The sequence below is a fragment of the Daldinia childiae genome, assembly GCF_008694065.1.
Source record: "Daldinia childiae strain JS-1345 chromosome Unknown Scaffold9, whole genome shotgun sequence".
NCBI classification, from domain to species: domain Eukaryota; kingdom Fungi; phylum Ascomycota; class Sordariomycetes; order Xylariales; family Hypoxylaceae; genus Daldinia; species Daldinia childiae.
This window is the reverse complement of record NW_022984650.1, coordinates 1,069,631-1,090,615: the sequence shown is the minus strand read 5'-3', so window position 1 is coordinate 1,090,615 and position 20,985 is coordinate 1,069,631. Positions and strand designations below refer to the sequence as shown.

At 16.0% G+C, this 20,985-nt stretch overlaps 1 protein-coding gene across 2 annotated transcripts; it reads left to right on the top strand.

Annotated features, from left to right (window-relative positions):
- Window positions 1–18,974: 18,974 nt before the first annotated feature.
- GL218_07520 lies at window positions 18,975–20,889 on the top strand (the record flags this gene model as incomplete). Of its 2 annotated transcripts, XM_033584279.1 has the most annotated exons (4): window positions 18,975–19,002; window positions 19,287–19,546; window positions 19,625–20,063; window positions 20,120–20,889. In XM_033584279.1, 4 exons carry the CDS (start codon window positions 18,975–18,977, stop codon window positions 20,887–20,889), a joined length of 1,497 nt encoding a protein of 498 aa, XP_033432663.1. The 2 variants fall into 2 exon arrangements, with proteins under 2 accessions (XP_033432663.1, XP_033432662.1); XM_033584280.1 differs by lacking the exon at window positions 18,975–19,002 and having other exon boundaries at window positions 19,499–19,546.
- Between the last annotated feature and the right edge of the window lie 96 nt (window positions 20,890–20,985).

Genomic DNA, 20,985 nt, shown 5'->3' with positions numbered 1-20,985 from the left:
ATTATAAAATAATATATATATTAAGTAAATAAATTTATATAATTTTAAAAATTTATTAAAAAATATTATTTAATTAAAATCAAAAAATTAAAAATTTAAATTTTTTTTTAATATATTATAAAAATAATATAAATAATATTATTTAATTATAAAATTAATTTTAAAATCTTTATTATATATTTCTTATAAAGATCAATTTTATATAAAAATTTATATATATTTTTAAATTATTTAATATAATTTATTAAAATTCTTTTAAATTTTGTAAATTAAAATAATAATATTATATAAATTATATTATAATTTAATTAAAAATTATTTAAATTTTTTCCTTTTAATTATATTTTATTTTATTTTATTAAATTTTACCTATAATATAATAAGATATTTATTTTATATTAACCTTTTATAATTTATAAAAAAAAATAATATATATAATATATTTGGAAATTTTACCATTATAATTCTTTAAAATAAATAATTAAATTATTTCTTTTAAAATAAACGTTATATATAAAATATTATAATAAATATTATTAATAATAAAATTAGTAATTTATTTTTTAAAGATTATAAATAAATTTATATTTAATTAAATTTAAAAATATATATAATTAATTTAATTATTATTTTTTATAATATTATATATATTTATATAATTAATTATTTTATTTTTAAAATTAATAAGAATTTTAAAGAAAAAAAACTTTTATTTATAAAAGATATTTTAATAAATAATTAATAATATAATATATTAAAATTTAGGAAAACGCATACACTTGCAAGCTCGCGTAAGCGTTTTCACGTGCTCGCAGGCTCGCACGGTAGAATCCGTCGGAGACATCTAAATATCTTGATGAATCTCAGTCAATTATTTTCTTTATTAACTTATCAATTTCTTATCATTTATTGAAGAATTACTTATCAATTATTTATCAATTACTTATCATTTATTTATCAATTATTTATCAGTTTCCCATAATAATTTCCAAAAGTTTGAGCGTAAAAACGTCTCCGACGGATAAAATATATTTTTCTTATTATATATTTATTTTTTTTTTAAAAAATTATTATTTTTTTTAATATAAATTAATATATATATTTATTAATTAAAATTAAAAATAAATATTTACTTAATATATTTTATTAATATTTATATTTATTTATCTATATGTATAATTATTTAAATATTTATTTAAAAAATAAATAAATAAAGAAGTTTATAATTTAAATAATAAAATAAATTAAAAATATATAGTTTAAATTATTATTTTAAATATAAAGTCAATATTATATAGTTTAAAATATTTATAAAAACCTTTATTATTATAATATATTAATATATTAAAAATTTATAATATTTAAAAATATAAATTAAATTATAATTAATTATATTTTTTACTGTTAAATATAAATTAAATCTTTTTTTTTGCCCAATTTATTTTTTCTTTGGCCAAATTTATACCTATTAATTTTTATATTAAATAAGTTTTAATTATTTTATTTTTTTTTATATATTTTATAAAAAATTAATATTATATTATTTTTTTAAAATTATATATAATAATTCCTTTTTATATTTTAATTATATTTATTATTACTATTTTTATATTTAATAAATTATATTTTTTAAATTTAATAAACCTTTTTTATTTTTTTTCTTTATATATATTTAAATTATATTTATTAAATATTAAATAAATATATAATTATTTTTTTTTATTATAATATTTTAGCTTTTTTTTCTTTTCTGCCTAGAAATATTAAATTAAAAATCTTTAAATAATTTATTTATATTATTATATTTTAATAATATTAAAGATATTATTATTAAAAAAAGTTTAAAAGATATATAATATTTTTATATAATTAAATATATATAAAAAAAACTTTATAAATTTTATTTAAAATTTAATAAATTTAAAATAATTATAAACTTTTTAAAATTATATACCTTTCTATATTTATTAATATCCCATATTTATCTTTATATATAATAATCTAAACTTATTTTCTTTTTAATAAAATAATATTAAAGAAAAAAAAATTTAAAAAAATCTAATATTTAAAAAAATAAGGAAATAAGAAAATATAAAAATAATTATATATATTATTAAAAAATATAATTTAAAATTTTATTTATTTTTTATTTATATATAATATAAAAATATAATTTATTATTTTATAATTATTTCTTTATTTTTATTTATTATTTTTATTTCTTAATTTTCTAATCCTTTTATTATTAATTTTAAAATTTTATAGGGAAAATATTTAAAATAAAAGATAAAATTATATTTAAATAAAAATTAATTTAAATTTATACTTTATTTTTAAATGTTATAATATTTATAATTTCTATTATATTAAAAAACAATATAATATTTATAAAATAAAAATTATAAATAAAAAATTTATTATTTTTTTAAATAAATATATATATTTAAATATTATAATTTTTTATAAAATTATATATCTTTTTTAAATATATTTTCTTTTATTTAATAAATTATACTATTTTACGCTTTTATATTATTTATATATTTATAAATATAAATAGTTTTAAATTAGATAAGATTTTTATATAATTAAAATATATTATTAATATTTTAATTTATAAATTATTAATAAAAAATAAAAATATATTATAATAATTATAAAAAATATAAATAAATAATATTAATATTAATTTAATATATATATTTATAATAATAGATAAAAGACTATTCTTTTTTATTTATAATAATTATTTTTAAACTTATTATATTTATTATATTTATATTTATAATAAATATTTAAATTATAAAATATAAAATAAAAATTATTTTATATAAAATTTAAATAAAAAAATTTTATTTTAAACATTAACATTTTTATTTTTATAAATACTTTATATTATAAAAAAAATAAATTTTTATATTAATAAAATTAAAAAAAAATATTTTATAAAGAAATAATTAATAACGTTTATAATAAATTCTTATAATTATTTAATTTAATAATGTTATATATTAAATTATTCTATTTTATATTATTATATAATTTATTATTTTTTTATATTTTTTTAATTTTATATTAAACATTAAAAAAATTATTTTAAATTTATAAAATAATATTTAAATTTATTAAATTAATTAAGTTTTAAAAAATATTAAAATTATAATAAAATAATAATAATAATAAATAAATTATTAATTAATTAATTAAATATTAAATTGAAAAAGTTAATAAATTATTAAGCCTAATTTTAAATAATAATAAATAATAATTTATTATATAAATATTATAAACGCCAATATATAAAATAATTAAATAAATTAAGTTCTTTTTTTAATAAAATAAGGCCTATTTCTTATAGATATAAATATAATTTCTTTTATTTTTTATTATATAGAAATAGATTATATTAAAGAAATATTAATATAATAAAAAAAGATTTTACCTTAATAAAAATAGTAAGGATTTAAATATATACTAATTTTTAATATTATTCCAAATTATTTACTTTTAAATCGATATTAATTTAATTAATTTTAATTAAACCTTATATAATAAAATTAAACGTAATATTAAATTTAATAAATTTAATATAATAATTAAAAAAATTAAATTAAATAAGTTATAAAAAATAAGAACAATAATAGTTATATATAAAATCTAAGAAAAATAAAATAAGAAATATTAAGCCAAATTATTAAATTTTCTAAATAAAAAGATTAAAATAAAAAATAATTAAAATATAATTAAATAATATTATAAAATAAATATAATTAAAAAAATTTTATAAATATTTTAAATTTTTTTATATTATATTAGATATTATTAATATTAATAATTTAATTTTATTTTAATATATTAATATTTATTTTATATAATAATTAATTAACTTAAATAAAAAATTATTTATTTTTAATTATATTAATTTATTTATAATTAGCAGATTAAATATCATATATTAATATATTATAATTTTCTTTATTTTATTATTAAAATTATTATTTATTATTAAATATAATTTAGTTAAATTATAAAAAAAAATTACCGATATTTTTTATTAAATTTTTTTTAATAAAAATAAATTTACTTATTAATTTTTTCGTTTTTAATATAAAATATATAATATATAATCTATAATAACCTAAATTATATCTTAACCTATATTTCTAATTATTAATATTAATATTAATTATTTAAATATATATTTATAATTAAATTATTAAAAATAATTAAAATTTTAAATATATTATATTATTAAAATTATTTTTAAAAAAGGTAAAAAGTATTATTTATTCTTGGTAATTTTTTAACATTTAAAATCATATTTTATATTTATTAATAGGCCTAATAAACTATATAATTAAAATAAAAGTATTAAATTTAAATTAAATATTAATATTTATTAATTTTAAACATTATTTATTTTTAAGAATTTTACTATATTAGATACTATCTATTCCCAAAAATTTTACTATTTTTACCAATAAATATATAACCTTAAAAATAATAATTAATAAAGAATTTAAAATAATTATTAAAATTATTTTTTAAATTATTAATATTTAAATTTTTAAAAATATTAAGAAATAAAATTTAATAATTTATATTTAAATATAATATTTAATAATAAATTATAAAAATATTAAATATAATTAAAATTATAATTAAAATATTAATTATATATTAATAAAGTAATTATTACCAATTTAAAAAATAATAAATAAAAAAATAAAATATATTATATTTAAAATAAAAAATAGTTAAATATATAATAATATATAATTTATTATAAGAAAAAGATATGGTATATTCCTCTACATTATTTTATATAGCTTCCAAATTATATAAATGATAAAAATAAAATATTTAATTTATTAAATTAAAATTATTTTTCTTTTTTAATTTACTATTAATACCTTATATATTTATTAATAAAATTAAAACTTAATTATATCTCTATTTTTAAAAAAATCTTAATAAATTAATATAATTTTTTTATTTTAATATTAAATTATTTTTTTTTATTCCTAATTAATATTAATTATAATTTATTTATTTAAATATTTTTTTTATTAATAAATAAAAAGTTTTATAACATTTTTATATTTCTTAAACTAATTAATTATATAAATTAGGTTATATATAATAAAATTTATTAGGTAAAATATCTAATATAACTTAATAATTTACATAATTTAAATTTATATTTTAAACTATTTACCTTACCTTTTATTAAAAATTTATAATTTATAAATATTAATATTTAATTAAATTTAAAATTTTTATTATATTTTTAAATAAATAAAAAATATAATAAAATTATAAAATAAATTAATTATTTAAAATATAATTAAATAAATAATAATAATTATAAAATTTATTTTAAAAATCTATTTTATATTTAATAATAATATTAAAAAATGGAAAAATAAAAGATATTAATTTAAATTTTTAAAATTATTTTTTTATATTAGAAAATAAAAATAAAAAAAAAATATTTTTATATTATAATTTATTTAATATAAATTTTACCGTTTAAGGCATATAATATATAATATTTAATGGTTAATTAAGCTATAATCTATACCAGTTAAAAAATTAATTAATATAATAATAAATTAATATAATCCTAAACTTAATAATTATTTTATATAAATTAAAATTTTATTTATTTTATTTATTAAATTAATATAATATAAAAATATTATTTATTTTTAATATAATTATTAAGATTTAAATTATAAAAAAACCTAAATTAAATTTTTTTTTTTAATATTCCTTATAAAATATATAAAATATTATATTAATTTTGATTTTTTAATTATTTGGTATTATAAGATTAAATAATTATAGAAATATTATAAATCTTATATTTATTAATATCTTTAATTTTCTAATTAATTAAAATTATTTTATAAATAAATCTTTTATATATTTTAAATAAAATAAATATAATTTAACAAAATTAATATCTTTAATATAAAATTATAGTTTTTAAAAATCTTATTATATATATTAAGAAAAAATAATAAATATATATATTTTAAACAATTTAAAAAATTATATATATAATTTAAAAAATAATGTTTAAAATTTAAATTAAAAAATAAATAAATAAATTTAATAATTTTATTATATTATAAAAAAATATATTATTATTTTTTATTTTAAAAATAATAATATATTTTAAACCTTTAAAAATAATAATTATTTATTAAAATATTTATTTATTAATAAAAGTAAAATTTCTTTATTTAAAAGATTATATAAATCTTTTAAATTAGGAATAAATTAAATTTCTATATTATTATAATTTAATAATAATAATAATAATAATAATTATAATAAAAATAAAAATAATAATAATAATAATAATAATAAAATAATTATTAAAAAAGTTAATAATAATCTAAATTAATATAATAATAATTATAATAATAATATTAATAATAATAATAATAATAATAGTAATAATAATAATATTTCAAATTAATATAATAGTATTAAATTTTTATTCCTTTTTATAAAATATATTAAAAAAAGGTTAAATAAAAAAGTATAACCTTTTATCCCAAATGTAATATTAAATTGTTTTATTATAAAAAATTAATTAAAAAATTTTTATAAAAAAGATATTAATAATAAGGAATTTTTTAATATTAAATTTGAATTAATTAACTTAAAATTAATTAGGAATATATTTTAGGTAATTATAGTAAAAGAAATTAAATTAATTTTATTTTCCAAAATTATTATTATAATCTTAATTTTATTAAAAATATAAAAAAATTATCTAATTATAAAAAAAAAAGTAGTAAAAAATATAAATATTAACTATTAATTAATAACCGTATTAAAATTATTTAGTTTAATAAATATATTTATAAATATATTATTTATTTTATTTAAAATACCAACGTAAAATTTATATTTAATAATATAATTATTATGGTAGATTATTATAATAATTTTTCCCTTATATATATAATATAATATATTTAATTTTTTAAATATATTTTTTTATTAATTAATAAAATCTTTAACAAAATCTCGGTTATAATTTTTAAAATAAAATATTTTTATAAAATAAAAATAAATAATTTTTTAAAAAAGGTTTGTAAAGGTATATAAATTAATATAAAATTTTTTTTTAATTATTTTAATTTATAAATAATTAATTTATTAAATAGATATTATACCTTCTTTTATAATTTAAAAATAATTATTTATTATTTTTATTATTTATTCTTTATTAAATAAACGCGTATTTTTAAAATAATCTTTGCTTTTTTTTTATAAATAATAAAAAAATATATATAGATTATATTAAGATTTTAATAAATTTTAGAAATATTAACCTTATTTTTTAAATAGATTTCATATTTAGTCAAAGTTTACCGATATTATAATAAATTTAATTTTTGGAAAGTATATAAAGTAAATAATAAAAAAAGAAAAAAGATTTATTAAATTTAAATTTTAAATTTAGAAAAAAATAATTATTAAATTTATAATTATTATAAAGAAATTTTTTAATTATTTATTTTTTAAATAATTATTATAATTTTATTTATTAATTTTTAATTTAATATAATAAAGGTTATATAATAATATATATTTATTTTTAAAATAGCGTTTATAATATTTATCCTCCGAAAAATTTTAGAAATATTTAAATTTATTATATTTTATATTTTTATTTTATTTTTAAAATATATTTTATATCTTTTATTAAGTTTAAAATAATTTTGGTTTAATATTATTTAATTTTAAATAATAATAATCTATTTATATTTATCTTTTAATTTAATTATTTTTTTCTTATATTATTAAAGGTTTTAAAGTCTTTAAAAATGTATTATAATATTTATTATTATAAATTTAAACCTGTTTTTTTATTTAAATTATATAAATATATTTATTAATTAATTTGATATTCTTATAATAATATATTTTATAAATTATTATATTATAAAAACCATAGTAATATTTTTTATTTTTATTTACGTTAACGTTATAGCCATTTTATTTATTTAAAATAATAATATTAATTATATAAATTTTATAATAAATATAATATTAAAAATATTTTAAAAGTAAAAATTAATTTTAATTAAATAAATAATAGGGGTATTTTTAATTATTATAATAATATTTTTTATTTAAAAATAAATAGTAATTATCCCTATATTATATGCCATTTTTGGGTTTATAATCTTTAAGGATATCTTTTGATATATCTTATTTTTACCTTTAATATTTCTTATTATAAAATTAGTTATTTATATAATAATAAGATTATATATATTCTTAAAGATATTTTAATACTTCCAAGTACTTTTTATAAATATTATTACGCATATAATAAACATATATCTTAATAATATTAAAGTAATTTATTTTTACGTCTTTATTAAAAAGCTATTATAAACACCTTTAAATTAATATTATTATATATTTATTATAAATTTTTTAAAAATTAATTTTTATAATTACCTATTAATTATTATACCAATTAGCCCTATATTAATATATTAAAACATTAACGCCTTTAATTTTATCTTATTATTTAAAAATTTTTTTAATAATATAAAAAGGTTAAAAATAGATTAGAAATTATAGATTAATAATTTATATAGTTTAAATTTATAAATAAAAAAACGTAAAAATATAATATTTATAATAAAAAAATTAAATATTTTTAATATTTTCTTAATTACCTTTTATTTAATTAATTAAAAATAATATAATAATAAAAATATAAAAATAATTATTAAATTGGAAAAAAAAGAAGTTAAATTTTATAACATTAAAATTAAATTAATTAAAAAAAAATAACATTATTATTTAAATAATTAAGTTTAAATAATTAAATTATAAAATAAAATTAAAATATTAATTTAAAAATTAATATTAAAAAATAAATTATAGAAACTATTTTTTTAAAATTTTATTTAATAAATTATAATTTTTTAAATTCTTAATTAAAATTTATAAATAAAATAAGTAAAAAAATAAATATATTTATTTTAAAAATTTAATTTTAATAATATAAATTAAAACTATTTTAATATATAATTAATTTATTATTATTTTTAATTAATAAATAATAAATTTTTATAATATTATAATATATATTTCTTTCTTTTAAAATAAAAAAACCTTTATTTTTAACGTTAAATTATTTTCTTTATTTATACCTCTTTTTAATATAATTAAAATTCTAAATAATTTTAAAAGAAAAGTTTTAAAAAAAGGTATAAATTTTAAAAAAAATTATAATTATTAATAAATATTTATAAATTATAAAATTAATTATAATATATAATATTAATATATAAAAATTAAATATATGGGATATATATATTTAAAAATAATATATAAAAAATTATAATTTAAAAAATAATTATTTATAATATAATTTAATTAAAAAATATTTTATATAAATTATAAATAAATATATTATTATATTAGTTTTATTATTTTATTTTTAATATTTAAATAAATTATATAATATTTTACTATTTTTATAACCTTAAATTTATAAATTATATAAAAATTAAATCTATTTTTAATATTAAATTAATTTAATTTATAAAAGAAAAGTATAATTTATTAAATTTCTTATTTTTTAAAAATATATATATATAAAAAAGGCAATTAATATATTTTTAACATAATTATAAAATAAAAATTTAAATTTATAAAAAAGTATTTAATAAAAATAATTTAATCCCTTAAAATTAATTAATAATTTCTTTAAAATTTTTCTATTTAAATATAATAGATTAATACTTATAGAATAAAGTTTTTACGCAATTAATTAATTAATAAAAATATATAAAAAAAAATATTCCCTTTAAAAATAAAATTCCCGTTTTTATTTTCATTTATTTTTCCATTTTCTTTTTAATTAATTATAACCATATAAATAATATAATAAATATATATAAACTTTACTTAATTAAAATATCTTAAAATATATCTTTAAATAGTAATTTTAACGTTAAAATTAATTCTTTTTTACCTAATAAAACCAAATTAATCTAACATTATATTTATTATTAATAATATATTAAAAATATAAAAAATATTTATATTTTTAATTATAATTATATAATTTATTTCCTTATATTAAAAAGAATTTATATTAACAATAATTTATTAAATATTATATTTTTATTATATAAAAAATTAGCGTTATAAATATCCCCAATATATATAAGATCTTAATTACTAAAATTATTATAAGATTTTTAAATTAAAAAATATTTATTTAATTTATGTAAAATTAATAAAAAATTTAATATAATTTAATTACTATAATTTATATTATTTTTAATAATAAAATTATTATTATTAAAATATGATATAAAATATGTTTTTTACTAGAAATATATTATTAAGATAAGAAAATTTAAATAAAAAGAATTTGGATATAATATTGATTTCTATTAAATATATTCTTTATATTATACCAAATATTGTAGCAAATAGGTATATAAATTTAAAATTTATTTTAATATTATAAAAATAATTAAAATAATTATTATAAAATAATTAATAAAATAGATTTAATATTAATTTAATAAGTTAATAATTAGGGTAAAAAATAAATAATTAAAATATTAAAATATAAAATATAGGACCCAATTAATTTTATTATAAATTAAATAATAAAAGAAATTTTATTTATTTAATATATATATATATTAAATAATAATTATTTAATTTTTTATTTTTAATATATATAAAAGAAAATTTTATTTAATAATATCTAACTTATTAAAACCAAATATATAAGATTTTTAATTTAGGTCTTTATATAATATACTACCTATATATAAAGATATAATATTATTTTATAATTTTTTATTAATTTTTTAAATAATTTAATAATTAAGAAATATTAAAAATATTTTTTTTGCCAATATATTTTAAATAACGCCTTTTTATATATATTACTAATTAATAATTTACTATTATTATTATTATTTTTTAATTTTAAAATCTTTTAATTACCTCTAATAATAATAAAAAAATTATAATAATATTTAACAATTATATTAAATTTTATTAAATATAAAGCGCATATATAAAAATTAAAATTATATAAATTATTAATAATAAATAAATTTAATTTATAAAAAGAAGATTATAACTTATTAATTTTTTTATTTTTTAAAAAATATACATTTTATATTATTTAAATTTATATAAAATTTAAGGTTTATATTAACAAATACCTTTTTCTATTAAACCTATTTAAAAATAATAAAAAAATTTACGTTAATTATAATATATATATATAAAAAAAATAATTAAGTATAATTAAAAAATATTTTAATATTTATTACTTTAAATTTTTTGGATTTTTAAATCTTTACTTACCAATTTTAATAAAAATTAACAATTTTACCTTTAATAATTAATATTATTTTATTAATTTAAAAAAATAAATTTTTATTATAAATTAAATAAATTTTATACCATTTCCTATCTTAATTTTTATCCAAATAAAATTTTTTTTTAATAAATTAAAAAATTTTATTATTAATTTTATTATTTTTAAAATTAGATTTTAATATAATTAAATTAATAATATTAAATTTTTTTAATTTTGAAAATTTCAAAAAAAATTTATCTATAATTAATAAAAAATTTTTAAAAACTTTATTATTTTTAATTTTAAAATTTAATATAATTTAATTAATACCTAAATTTATAATTTTAAATAATAATTTATAAAAAATTTTATTAATTTTAAAATTTAATCTAATATTATTAATATTAAAATCATTAACGTTAAGGCTTTTTAATTTAAAGGTTATAATTTTAAATAATAGTTTATAAAATATTTTATTAAAAATTATATTTAATATAATTTAATTAATATTAAAATTATTAAAATTTATAATTTTAAATAAAAATTTATAAAAGATTTTATTATAAATTATATTATTTTTGGTATTAAATCTAATAAATTTAAATTAATAATATTAAAATTCTTAAGTTTAAATAAATCTAAAAAATATCCAAAAATTTTATTTAATTTTATATAAAAAACCCTATTAAAAGCAAAATTAATTACAATTAATATAAAAGATTTTATATTATAAATTAATTTAATAATATTAAATAAATTTAAAATTTTAATTATTTAATTAAATTAAAACTTTTTTATAATTTTTAAATATTCCCCCTAAATTTTATTATTAATAATATTATAAAACTTATTATTAGAAGTTATAAAATTTTTATTAAAAACTATTTTAAAATTAAAAAATTTTCTTAAATTAAAATCTTTAAAAAGATTTAAGGAAGGTTATTATATAGTATATATTTATTTTAAAAGAAATATAGAAAGAAATTAAAATATATTAATTAATTAAATAATAAAATTAAAAAATTAATTAGTAAAAATAAAAAGAAAAAAAAGAAATTAGTAAAATTAAAAATTTAAGGATAATATACTTTTTATATTTATAAAATTAAAATATAAACTAATTTAATATTAAATATATAAATATTACCTTTTATTTCTTTTTAAAATCATTCTTCAAAATTATAATAAAAAAACTTATTATTTTTACATTAAATAAAAATGCGGATATAATTAGTAAAATAATAAGGCCTTTCCTAGGTTACCTAATCTAAAATATACTTTAAACCTATTATTTTAATAATTTAGGTTTATAATAAAAACGTCCTTATTATATATAAAAATAAGTTAAAATTATTAATTAATTAATTTTTAATATTAAAATAAAGGGAAAGGTTTAGCCTTTAAACCTCCCTAAGATAATATATAAAATAATTTAAAATTAATATATAAAATATATATTTATATATATATAATATTTATTTTTAATATTTTACAAATTTAACCTTAAGAAATATACATTATAATATTTTAATCGTTTTTATTAACGCTTCTAAATAAGCTTATATTTGATATAATATTAGTATTTAAAAATTACCTATTAAAACGTTATTTATTTGTTTTTAAACTATTTTATACCATATTTTCAAATATAAGACCTATTTTAACTATAAAAATTAATATAATAAGATAGGAGAAATAATAAAATAATATAATTTATATTAAAAATATAAATAAAAAATATAATATTTTATATATAATATTAACTTTTTATATAATTAAATTCTTTATAAAATAATAATATTTTTTTCTTAATCTTTTAATTTTACCACTTATTAAATATAATATAAACTTATTAATCCTTTTATTATATTTTTAAATTTAATTAATTTTAACTTATTTTGCATTTTTATTTATATATTAAAATATAAAATAATAATTAATTAATTTAAAAATTATATTTATAATAAAATTATTTATATAAATAATTTTAATATATAATATATATAATAAATTAATTAAAAATAAACTTTTTAAAAAATATTTTTATTTTTATTTAAATTTTTTATATATTAATATTAAATTAATTTTTTAATTATTTTTTAATTTAATAAAAAACTTTATTTAAAATATTATAATATTCTACTATTATTTTAAAAATACTTAATTAAATTTCTTATAAATATCTTTTTATAAAATCCTATCTTTTTTTAATTATTTAATAAATTTATTTTTTTTAGATATATAAAAGTTTTTTTTTAATAAAGGACTATTATTTATAAAATATTTTTTAATAAATAACGTTCTTTACTAACTTAATATTTTACAATCTTTATAACCATAACTTTTATAAAAATTCTAATTAAATTATAATTAAAATATTATTACATTATTAATTATTACGCATTTAAATATTATATTTTAAAAAAGTCATTTTTTAAATTTAATAATTTTGGTAATTTTTTTATTAAAATTTTATAAAAATAATAAAATAATAATATTTAATTAACCTTAATATTTTATTTAAAAATATTATAATTAAAAATTAACATTACCTAAATATATTTACTTATTAACAATTTTTTTATTAATTAAAAAAATAGGAAACCTATTTTTTTAATATTTATATAATAATAATTAATTATTTTTTTCTTTATCCCCATTATTATTATTTATATTATTAAAACATCAATAATTAATATTATATTAAAAATTATTTTTATTAATAAATTATTTTTTTTTTACTTTATTAAAACCTATAATATTAATTTTTAAAAAATAATAATTTTTTTAAATCGTTATTTTTTTTTATTTTAATTATAATTAAAATATAAAAGGAATAATATTATTATTATTATTATTTTTAATTTCTAATTTTTAATAAAATGTATAAATTATTCTTTTTAATTAAAAAAATTTTAAAATAAAGTAAGATTTATTAATTTAAATTTTATTTAATAATATTTAAAATACTTTTTTAACCAACTTTAAAAAAAACGTTTTTATAATATTATATAAATTATTAATAATAAAAATAATAAATTATTTTTTATTTAATTAAATTAATTTAAATAATTTTAATAAAAATATTAAAAATTAATAAAAAAATAGTAAAATATATTTTTTATAAAAAATAACTTATTATTTATAATATAAATTAAATTTTTAAATTAAAAGAAATTTAATAATATTATTATTATTAATATTAAATATATTATTACTATTAATATTAAAAATATTAATATTAATAAATTATCTATTATTTTAAAAATATTAATAAAAAAAATAATATTATAAAATTTAAATATATACTAAAAATAATAATTTCCTTCAAACTTTTACATTAATAAAACTTATTAAAAAAAAAAAAAAATATTAAAATTAATAACGTTAAAACAGTTATAATTATAACCATTATTATTAAAAATCTAAATAAAATTTATTTAAAAATTTTAAATTTAAATAATTTTTAAATTTTATTTAAAATCTACTATTAAATTAATAAAAATTTAATTATTAAAAAAAATATTTTATATTATATTATTAATTAATTTAATTAAAAATATTAAAAAAAAAAATTAAATTTTTAAATTATAATAAAAAAAATATAATTATATTATTAAAAAAAATAAAAATAAATATTTAAATATAAATTTATAAAAAATAAAATTTCGAAAAAATTAACTTTTTTTATTTTTTTTTTTAATTTTTAATAATAAATAATAATAAAATATATTTAATTTTTTTACATTATTTTAAAATAAGAATTTACTAACTTCTTATATTTTAACCAATTATTAAATTATTAAAATTAATATAAAAAAATAATTTTTTTAATATATTATAATTATTAAGAATTATATTTTAATATAATAATATATAATTTATAAAATTATTAAAAATTATTTAAAATTAAATTAAATAATGTAATAAAAAATATTAATTTATTTGTTTTTTTATACCTTCTTATATTTTTTATATAAACTATCCTTTTTTTAAAATTATATTATTTTAAATATAACTAATAATAACTTAATAATGTTTTTATTATTTAAAATTAAAATATTATATAATTATAAAATAAAAAAAACCATGTTATACTTTCCTTATTTATTTTATTATATTATATTAATTTAATAACCTATTATTTTATAATTTTTAATTAAAAATAATCTTTATTTATAATAAAAATTATAATTTATAAATAAAAAATTTATTTTTAATTAAAATAAATAAATTTATATTTACTTTCTAATATAATATATTTTATAAAAACTTTATTATACCAACGTTAATAATTAACCTAAAAATAATCAAAAACTATTTAAATAATTAAAAATAAACTCAAAATAATAAGATTTTAAAATATATTTATAAATTTATAAAATAGGTAAATTATATTAAAAAATTTTATAAATAAAAAAAAAAAAAAATAAAAAAATTAAAATAGTTTTATAATTAATAATAAAATACCGCTAATTAATTACGTAACTATAATAAAAGGTATAATTAAAAAAAAAAAAAATAAAGCCTTTAATATTATAAGGTAAAATATAAAATATTTTATAAAATAAATAATACAATTAAAAAAAATAATAAATAAAATTAAAAAAAAGACGGAAATAAAGAAGGTTAAAAACAAGCGGCAATAATGAAAAATAAGGTTAAGAAAAATTAATAAAAATATAAATAAAAAAATAAAAAATATAAAAAAAAATATTAAAAAGAACTTTTTATTTATATAAAAACATTAAAACGTAAATAAATATATAACCAATTAAATGAATATAAAAAAAGAGTTAAATTTGGGTAAAAAAACAGCAACATTGCTTTTACAAATAAAACGATATATATTATAATTTTATTACTATTTATTTTGTTTATATAACTGGTGATTTTTTAAAAAGGGTTAAATGCCAAGACCGCGCCATTACTTTTCGAGACAGGCTGAGAGATGGCAAGGACTACCCCACAGATATGCCAAGGGATTAAATTCGAACGTTGTGGGGGCATTCTTTTTCGGCTACACGGGCTAAAAGGTACATTGATGAGGTACACATTGCAAACTGATGTCGGAAAAGGGGTCTCGAACCAGGTTTACCTCTGCTGCTGATGTCCAATTAAATAGCATTTAGTTGCACAAAAAATGCACGAGTTGGTAACCAGTCACGCCTCATCTAGAACAAAAACTTAATTAATACATATAATACATACATATATGTAGTATATTGATTCCTATCCAGGCCTGCTAGACTTTATTGACCACCCATGCCTCGACACTACTTTAGGTACCTTACCTGCATTCGATCTTTGCCGAGTTATACATACATACATATTAAGTGGACTACCAGTGGGTTGGCCAGTGGGTCATAGTAGCAGTGTTACACGTGCGATGGTGTATTAGCAGATTTATATATTAGCAGATTGCACCAATTACCAGGGGTAATCCGCTCTTAGGATAAAACGAATAGCCTTTTTCTCTGGGCCGTTAGAAATTAAGTGTCTGTAGTTCGATATCTAGTGTATGTATTAGTCTTATTAGTATATCTTATTAGGGATAATTATATTAGTTATATTAGTATAAACAAGCAGGACTCCTCAACGTCGAAATCATGGGATTCATAATTGGAGCTAGGAGGAATTAATTGTCAATGATCGAGAACTGTGTAAGAAGCCAATACGGCCTGGTAATATCTATATTATATACATGGTATTAAGCTTAAGAAGTCTGGGCCATTAAGCTATTAGTACTGTCAGGCACCTACATACATAATTAAAGAGAAAGGTTAGATACCCGGAACAATGCTTGGCAACCTCAAGGTAGAATAGCCAGAGACAACATTTGTTAATGCATCATGTACTGTCACCGCTTGTCGGCCAACCGGCTTCGACTACGGAACGCTGCGCTCCTTTAATCCATCCCTTCACCCCCTTTGCCCTTTCTCGCATCCTAATCGAAATATGAAGCGACGCTGTCCTTTTCTGTATTATGTGTCCTGTAGGTAGGATTGTTGAGATTTAATACGAGTTACAGGTTACAGCGCTTACAGTGCCCTTTTAGGTAGGTCCTAACTGGGTTTACTGTGTTAGCCTAGCGCTTCCTATCTACCTACAGTAGATGTACCTTTATATTGCGTATATGCCGTGCGTTAGGCTAGGTCAGGTACTTCCTACATATGTCCTATTAAACATTTTAGCTATTCCAATTTAGTATTTGCGCCAGGCCAGGTCATACTGGGATACCTGGGATACTGTGGTCACCTATTGCTCTTTACGAACTCCACTAACCGAATTTCGATAATGTTGTAATAATATAAGGTTAGCCCACACCTCGGTCTTCAAACTCGATTGATGGAGCTCTTTTTGTCCTTTTCTGAGTTCGAATTGCATTGAATTGTAATTCTCTCATTTTTCAACAAAAAAAAAAGCGTCTACAACACCAATTATTAATACAGCCAAGTTGTAAGACGGGTTGAACTGCCCCCGCAAGGTTCTGTTTCGTCGATCTCTAACCGTTATTCCCCTTGTCATCCTGTCAGAAAGGAGCAAGGACAAAACCCCCCATCCTAAATCAATTAGAGTCCACAGCGGGATACAGTACCCTTCCACCTTAAACCTTCCACTTATTATTTTAGTACCGTCCCTTAGTTAATAGGGGTCTTCTTTCGAGCGCAATCAACCCGGAGTAAAAAGGGGGGTTAAAGGAAAAAAAGAGAGGAGAAATGCTAAGGAGCTAAACCAAGGAAAATCTCGTCACCCGACCTCAAAGGAAAGAGGACCGACAGCATTTAATCGAATATTTACCAACTACCGACGGTAACACAACCTCGCAACCTCCTCACCTGCATTGCCCCAAGCTTTCGAGCTGCAAGTTTAGACTTCGAAAAGATATACTTGGTGCCACAGGAAATCGAGAATCTGCGACCTGACTCGCCCTCGTCACATTTGCACTAAGCATCTGAACGGGCGCCATCATTTTCTACTCGCATTTCCATCTAGGTTCCTTGCATGAAGCAGAACAGCCTAACGCGCGTTGCCGTAACAAACATCTAAATCATTTCCACCGTACCTATCCGTTCTCGACCCACGAGTTGACCACCACTATTTACCACACCAAACCCAAAATTCAACTCGTTCAGCCTTCACTTTCTAGCGCTTGTCGCATTTTCATACATACCTAAGCTTACCTATCAATTCGATTGGTATCTTATTAATCTTTCTACTCATCCCGAAGGTGCCGCGCCGCGTCACGTTTCAAGCAGTAATAAAACGTCATCGCTTCGTCACGGGCAAACTTGGCGAATATTCCCATCTCCTTAGCCCTCCTATCTCTCATCTCCCTGAAGATCGCTGTCCATCCCTTCTACCCCTGACACACCACCTACGCCAAAGTTTCCTGCAAAGCCCGGGTTGCGCTATCGCACAAGTTTATTTCGAACCCCTAACCGAACCAACTATTGGTTGACAAAGTAGGAATTCCGTCAATCAACATCCGTGAGAGAGTAATTCTAACCCTCAACCACAGCTACGGGGCAGTATCCCCTGCAAGATACGGAGAACCTGCACCAGAAAAAAACAAGGAAATTTAGACACAATGTCCACTCAATCGTCAGACCTACTAGGTAAGTAAAGAAAGCAAGATAATGCTTAGCTCCGCCGCCCCCTTTTTTTTCTTCCTTTTCATCCTATTCTTATCCTATTATCCTATTCTTATAATTATATCATACTGTCCATAAAGGAGATTTAAGATCCAAGTTGGTCGCGATCCACTTTACGGGACCAGTCGCCTGTCCTGTTTCATTTGTAGAGATTGTTGTTTCACAATTGCCTATCACAGTCGTCACTCCTATAGTGAATCTGCAGTGAACCGACTAACTAATCATCTCATCTGTTTGCTATTCAATAGGTCTTTTTGATAATCGCGAGTCCACCCAATCGCCTGGTCTGACGCTTAATCTTTCGTCAAACAACCCCTTTCGCAACCGTGCGGCCTCGCCTAACAGTTTGGTCTCCCCTCCTCGTTCTCCATTTGATGACCCTCCTCCCCGACCTACTTCGAGAAACCCTTTTCTCGATAATCCATCTACCAGTACTGCAACTGCGAATTCATCCGCCAAGATGTCATCAGCTAAGGAACACAAATCTTTCACCGCCGAGGATCTATTTGTAAGCTATTTACGATGCACGAATTGTAGCTTATAGGCTATCAGCCACTGTGCAGACTGCTAACATTGATGTTTGTAGGATAACTTGACGCTTGACGATGGTAGTAGGGATGCGAAAACCCGACCGGCTCCCAGTCGACCAGCGACCCGCGCTCCCGGTCCATCTCGTAGCGAAAACAATCCTCCCCGTGGTCGTGGTGCGCCACCTTCCTCATCTCACAGGCCAACCCGGTCGCAAGAGGAAGCTTTAAGAGCTCGTCGAATGCATAGCGCCTCAAACGGAGGGGAGAAGGGCCTCTCTAGTTCTCCCCATAGGAAGCAGACAGACCGTCGCCCTCGTCGCAATAGCGATTCTTCGATGATTGAGAAGCCCTTGACGGAGGAAGAAAAGAAAGCGCGCGAGCTTCGACGCAAAGAGCGCGAGCGACGCCATCGCGAGGGCAAGGATAAACCAAAGACAGGCCGAAAAATCGATATCATCGATCAGCTTGATGCTACGAGCATTTACGGAACAGGGCGTAAGTATTCACAGTGTCGAGCTTCTCTGGCTCATGTACTGATTGATCCTACTTAGTATTTCACCATGATGGTCCATTTGATGCATGCAACCCGCACCGAAATCGTAAGGGCAGTCGTCGTGCGCCTATGCAAGCGTTTGCCAAGGATTCTGCCAACAATTCTATCGGAGGCTCGGGTCCCCTAAATAAGAGGCCCGATCATATGCAGTTCATGGGCCAAGAGCCTCATGACGTCTCCAACATGTATGGGAACGTGGTTAAGGAGAGGTCTGGAGGAAGCAAGAGCGAGGCTACCTTGTTCGATCCGAAGCAGGCAAACGAATTCGTCGTCGGCGAAGAGACACTGGGACTCGGATCTTCAACATTCTTAGAAGGTACCCCAGCAGCACGTGCTGCGATCCAGCGCAACCAAGCCGAGACGGCGCAGGAGGTCTTGGAGCAGGGACTGGGCAGAAAGAAGTCCGTGGTACAGCGCTTCCGAAGCATCAAGCGCGCCCCGCGCGAGCCTCGTGAATTCAACGCCGATGGTGACCGCTACACTCCTAGGACGGGCGATATGCCTACCGGCAGTAGCACTGGCGAAAGGAACCCGTTCTTTGCAGAGTTCGACGGTAAGGCAGAGGAGCGCATTTCTGTCAAGCGTAAGGATTCGAGCCCGACATCTCCCGTGACGCCGCCTGTGCCAAGTCTTGAGCGCCGAGGAACCAACGATGGAGCAGAGGGCAATGGGTTCATGTCGCGTGTCAGGAGCTTGAAAGGAGGGCGACGACCGCGACCAGATGTTCCTAGCAGAGATGTTCCCCCTGCCCCCGGTGTGGCGATGTGAGCTGCATAAGGATTGGTGCACTATAGTGCTAAGGAATATTTTTCATGACTTAACCGGCATTGGTAGCTGCGTCTTCAAGTTGAGGTTGTCCTACCA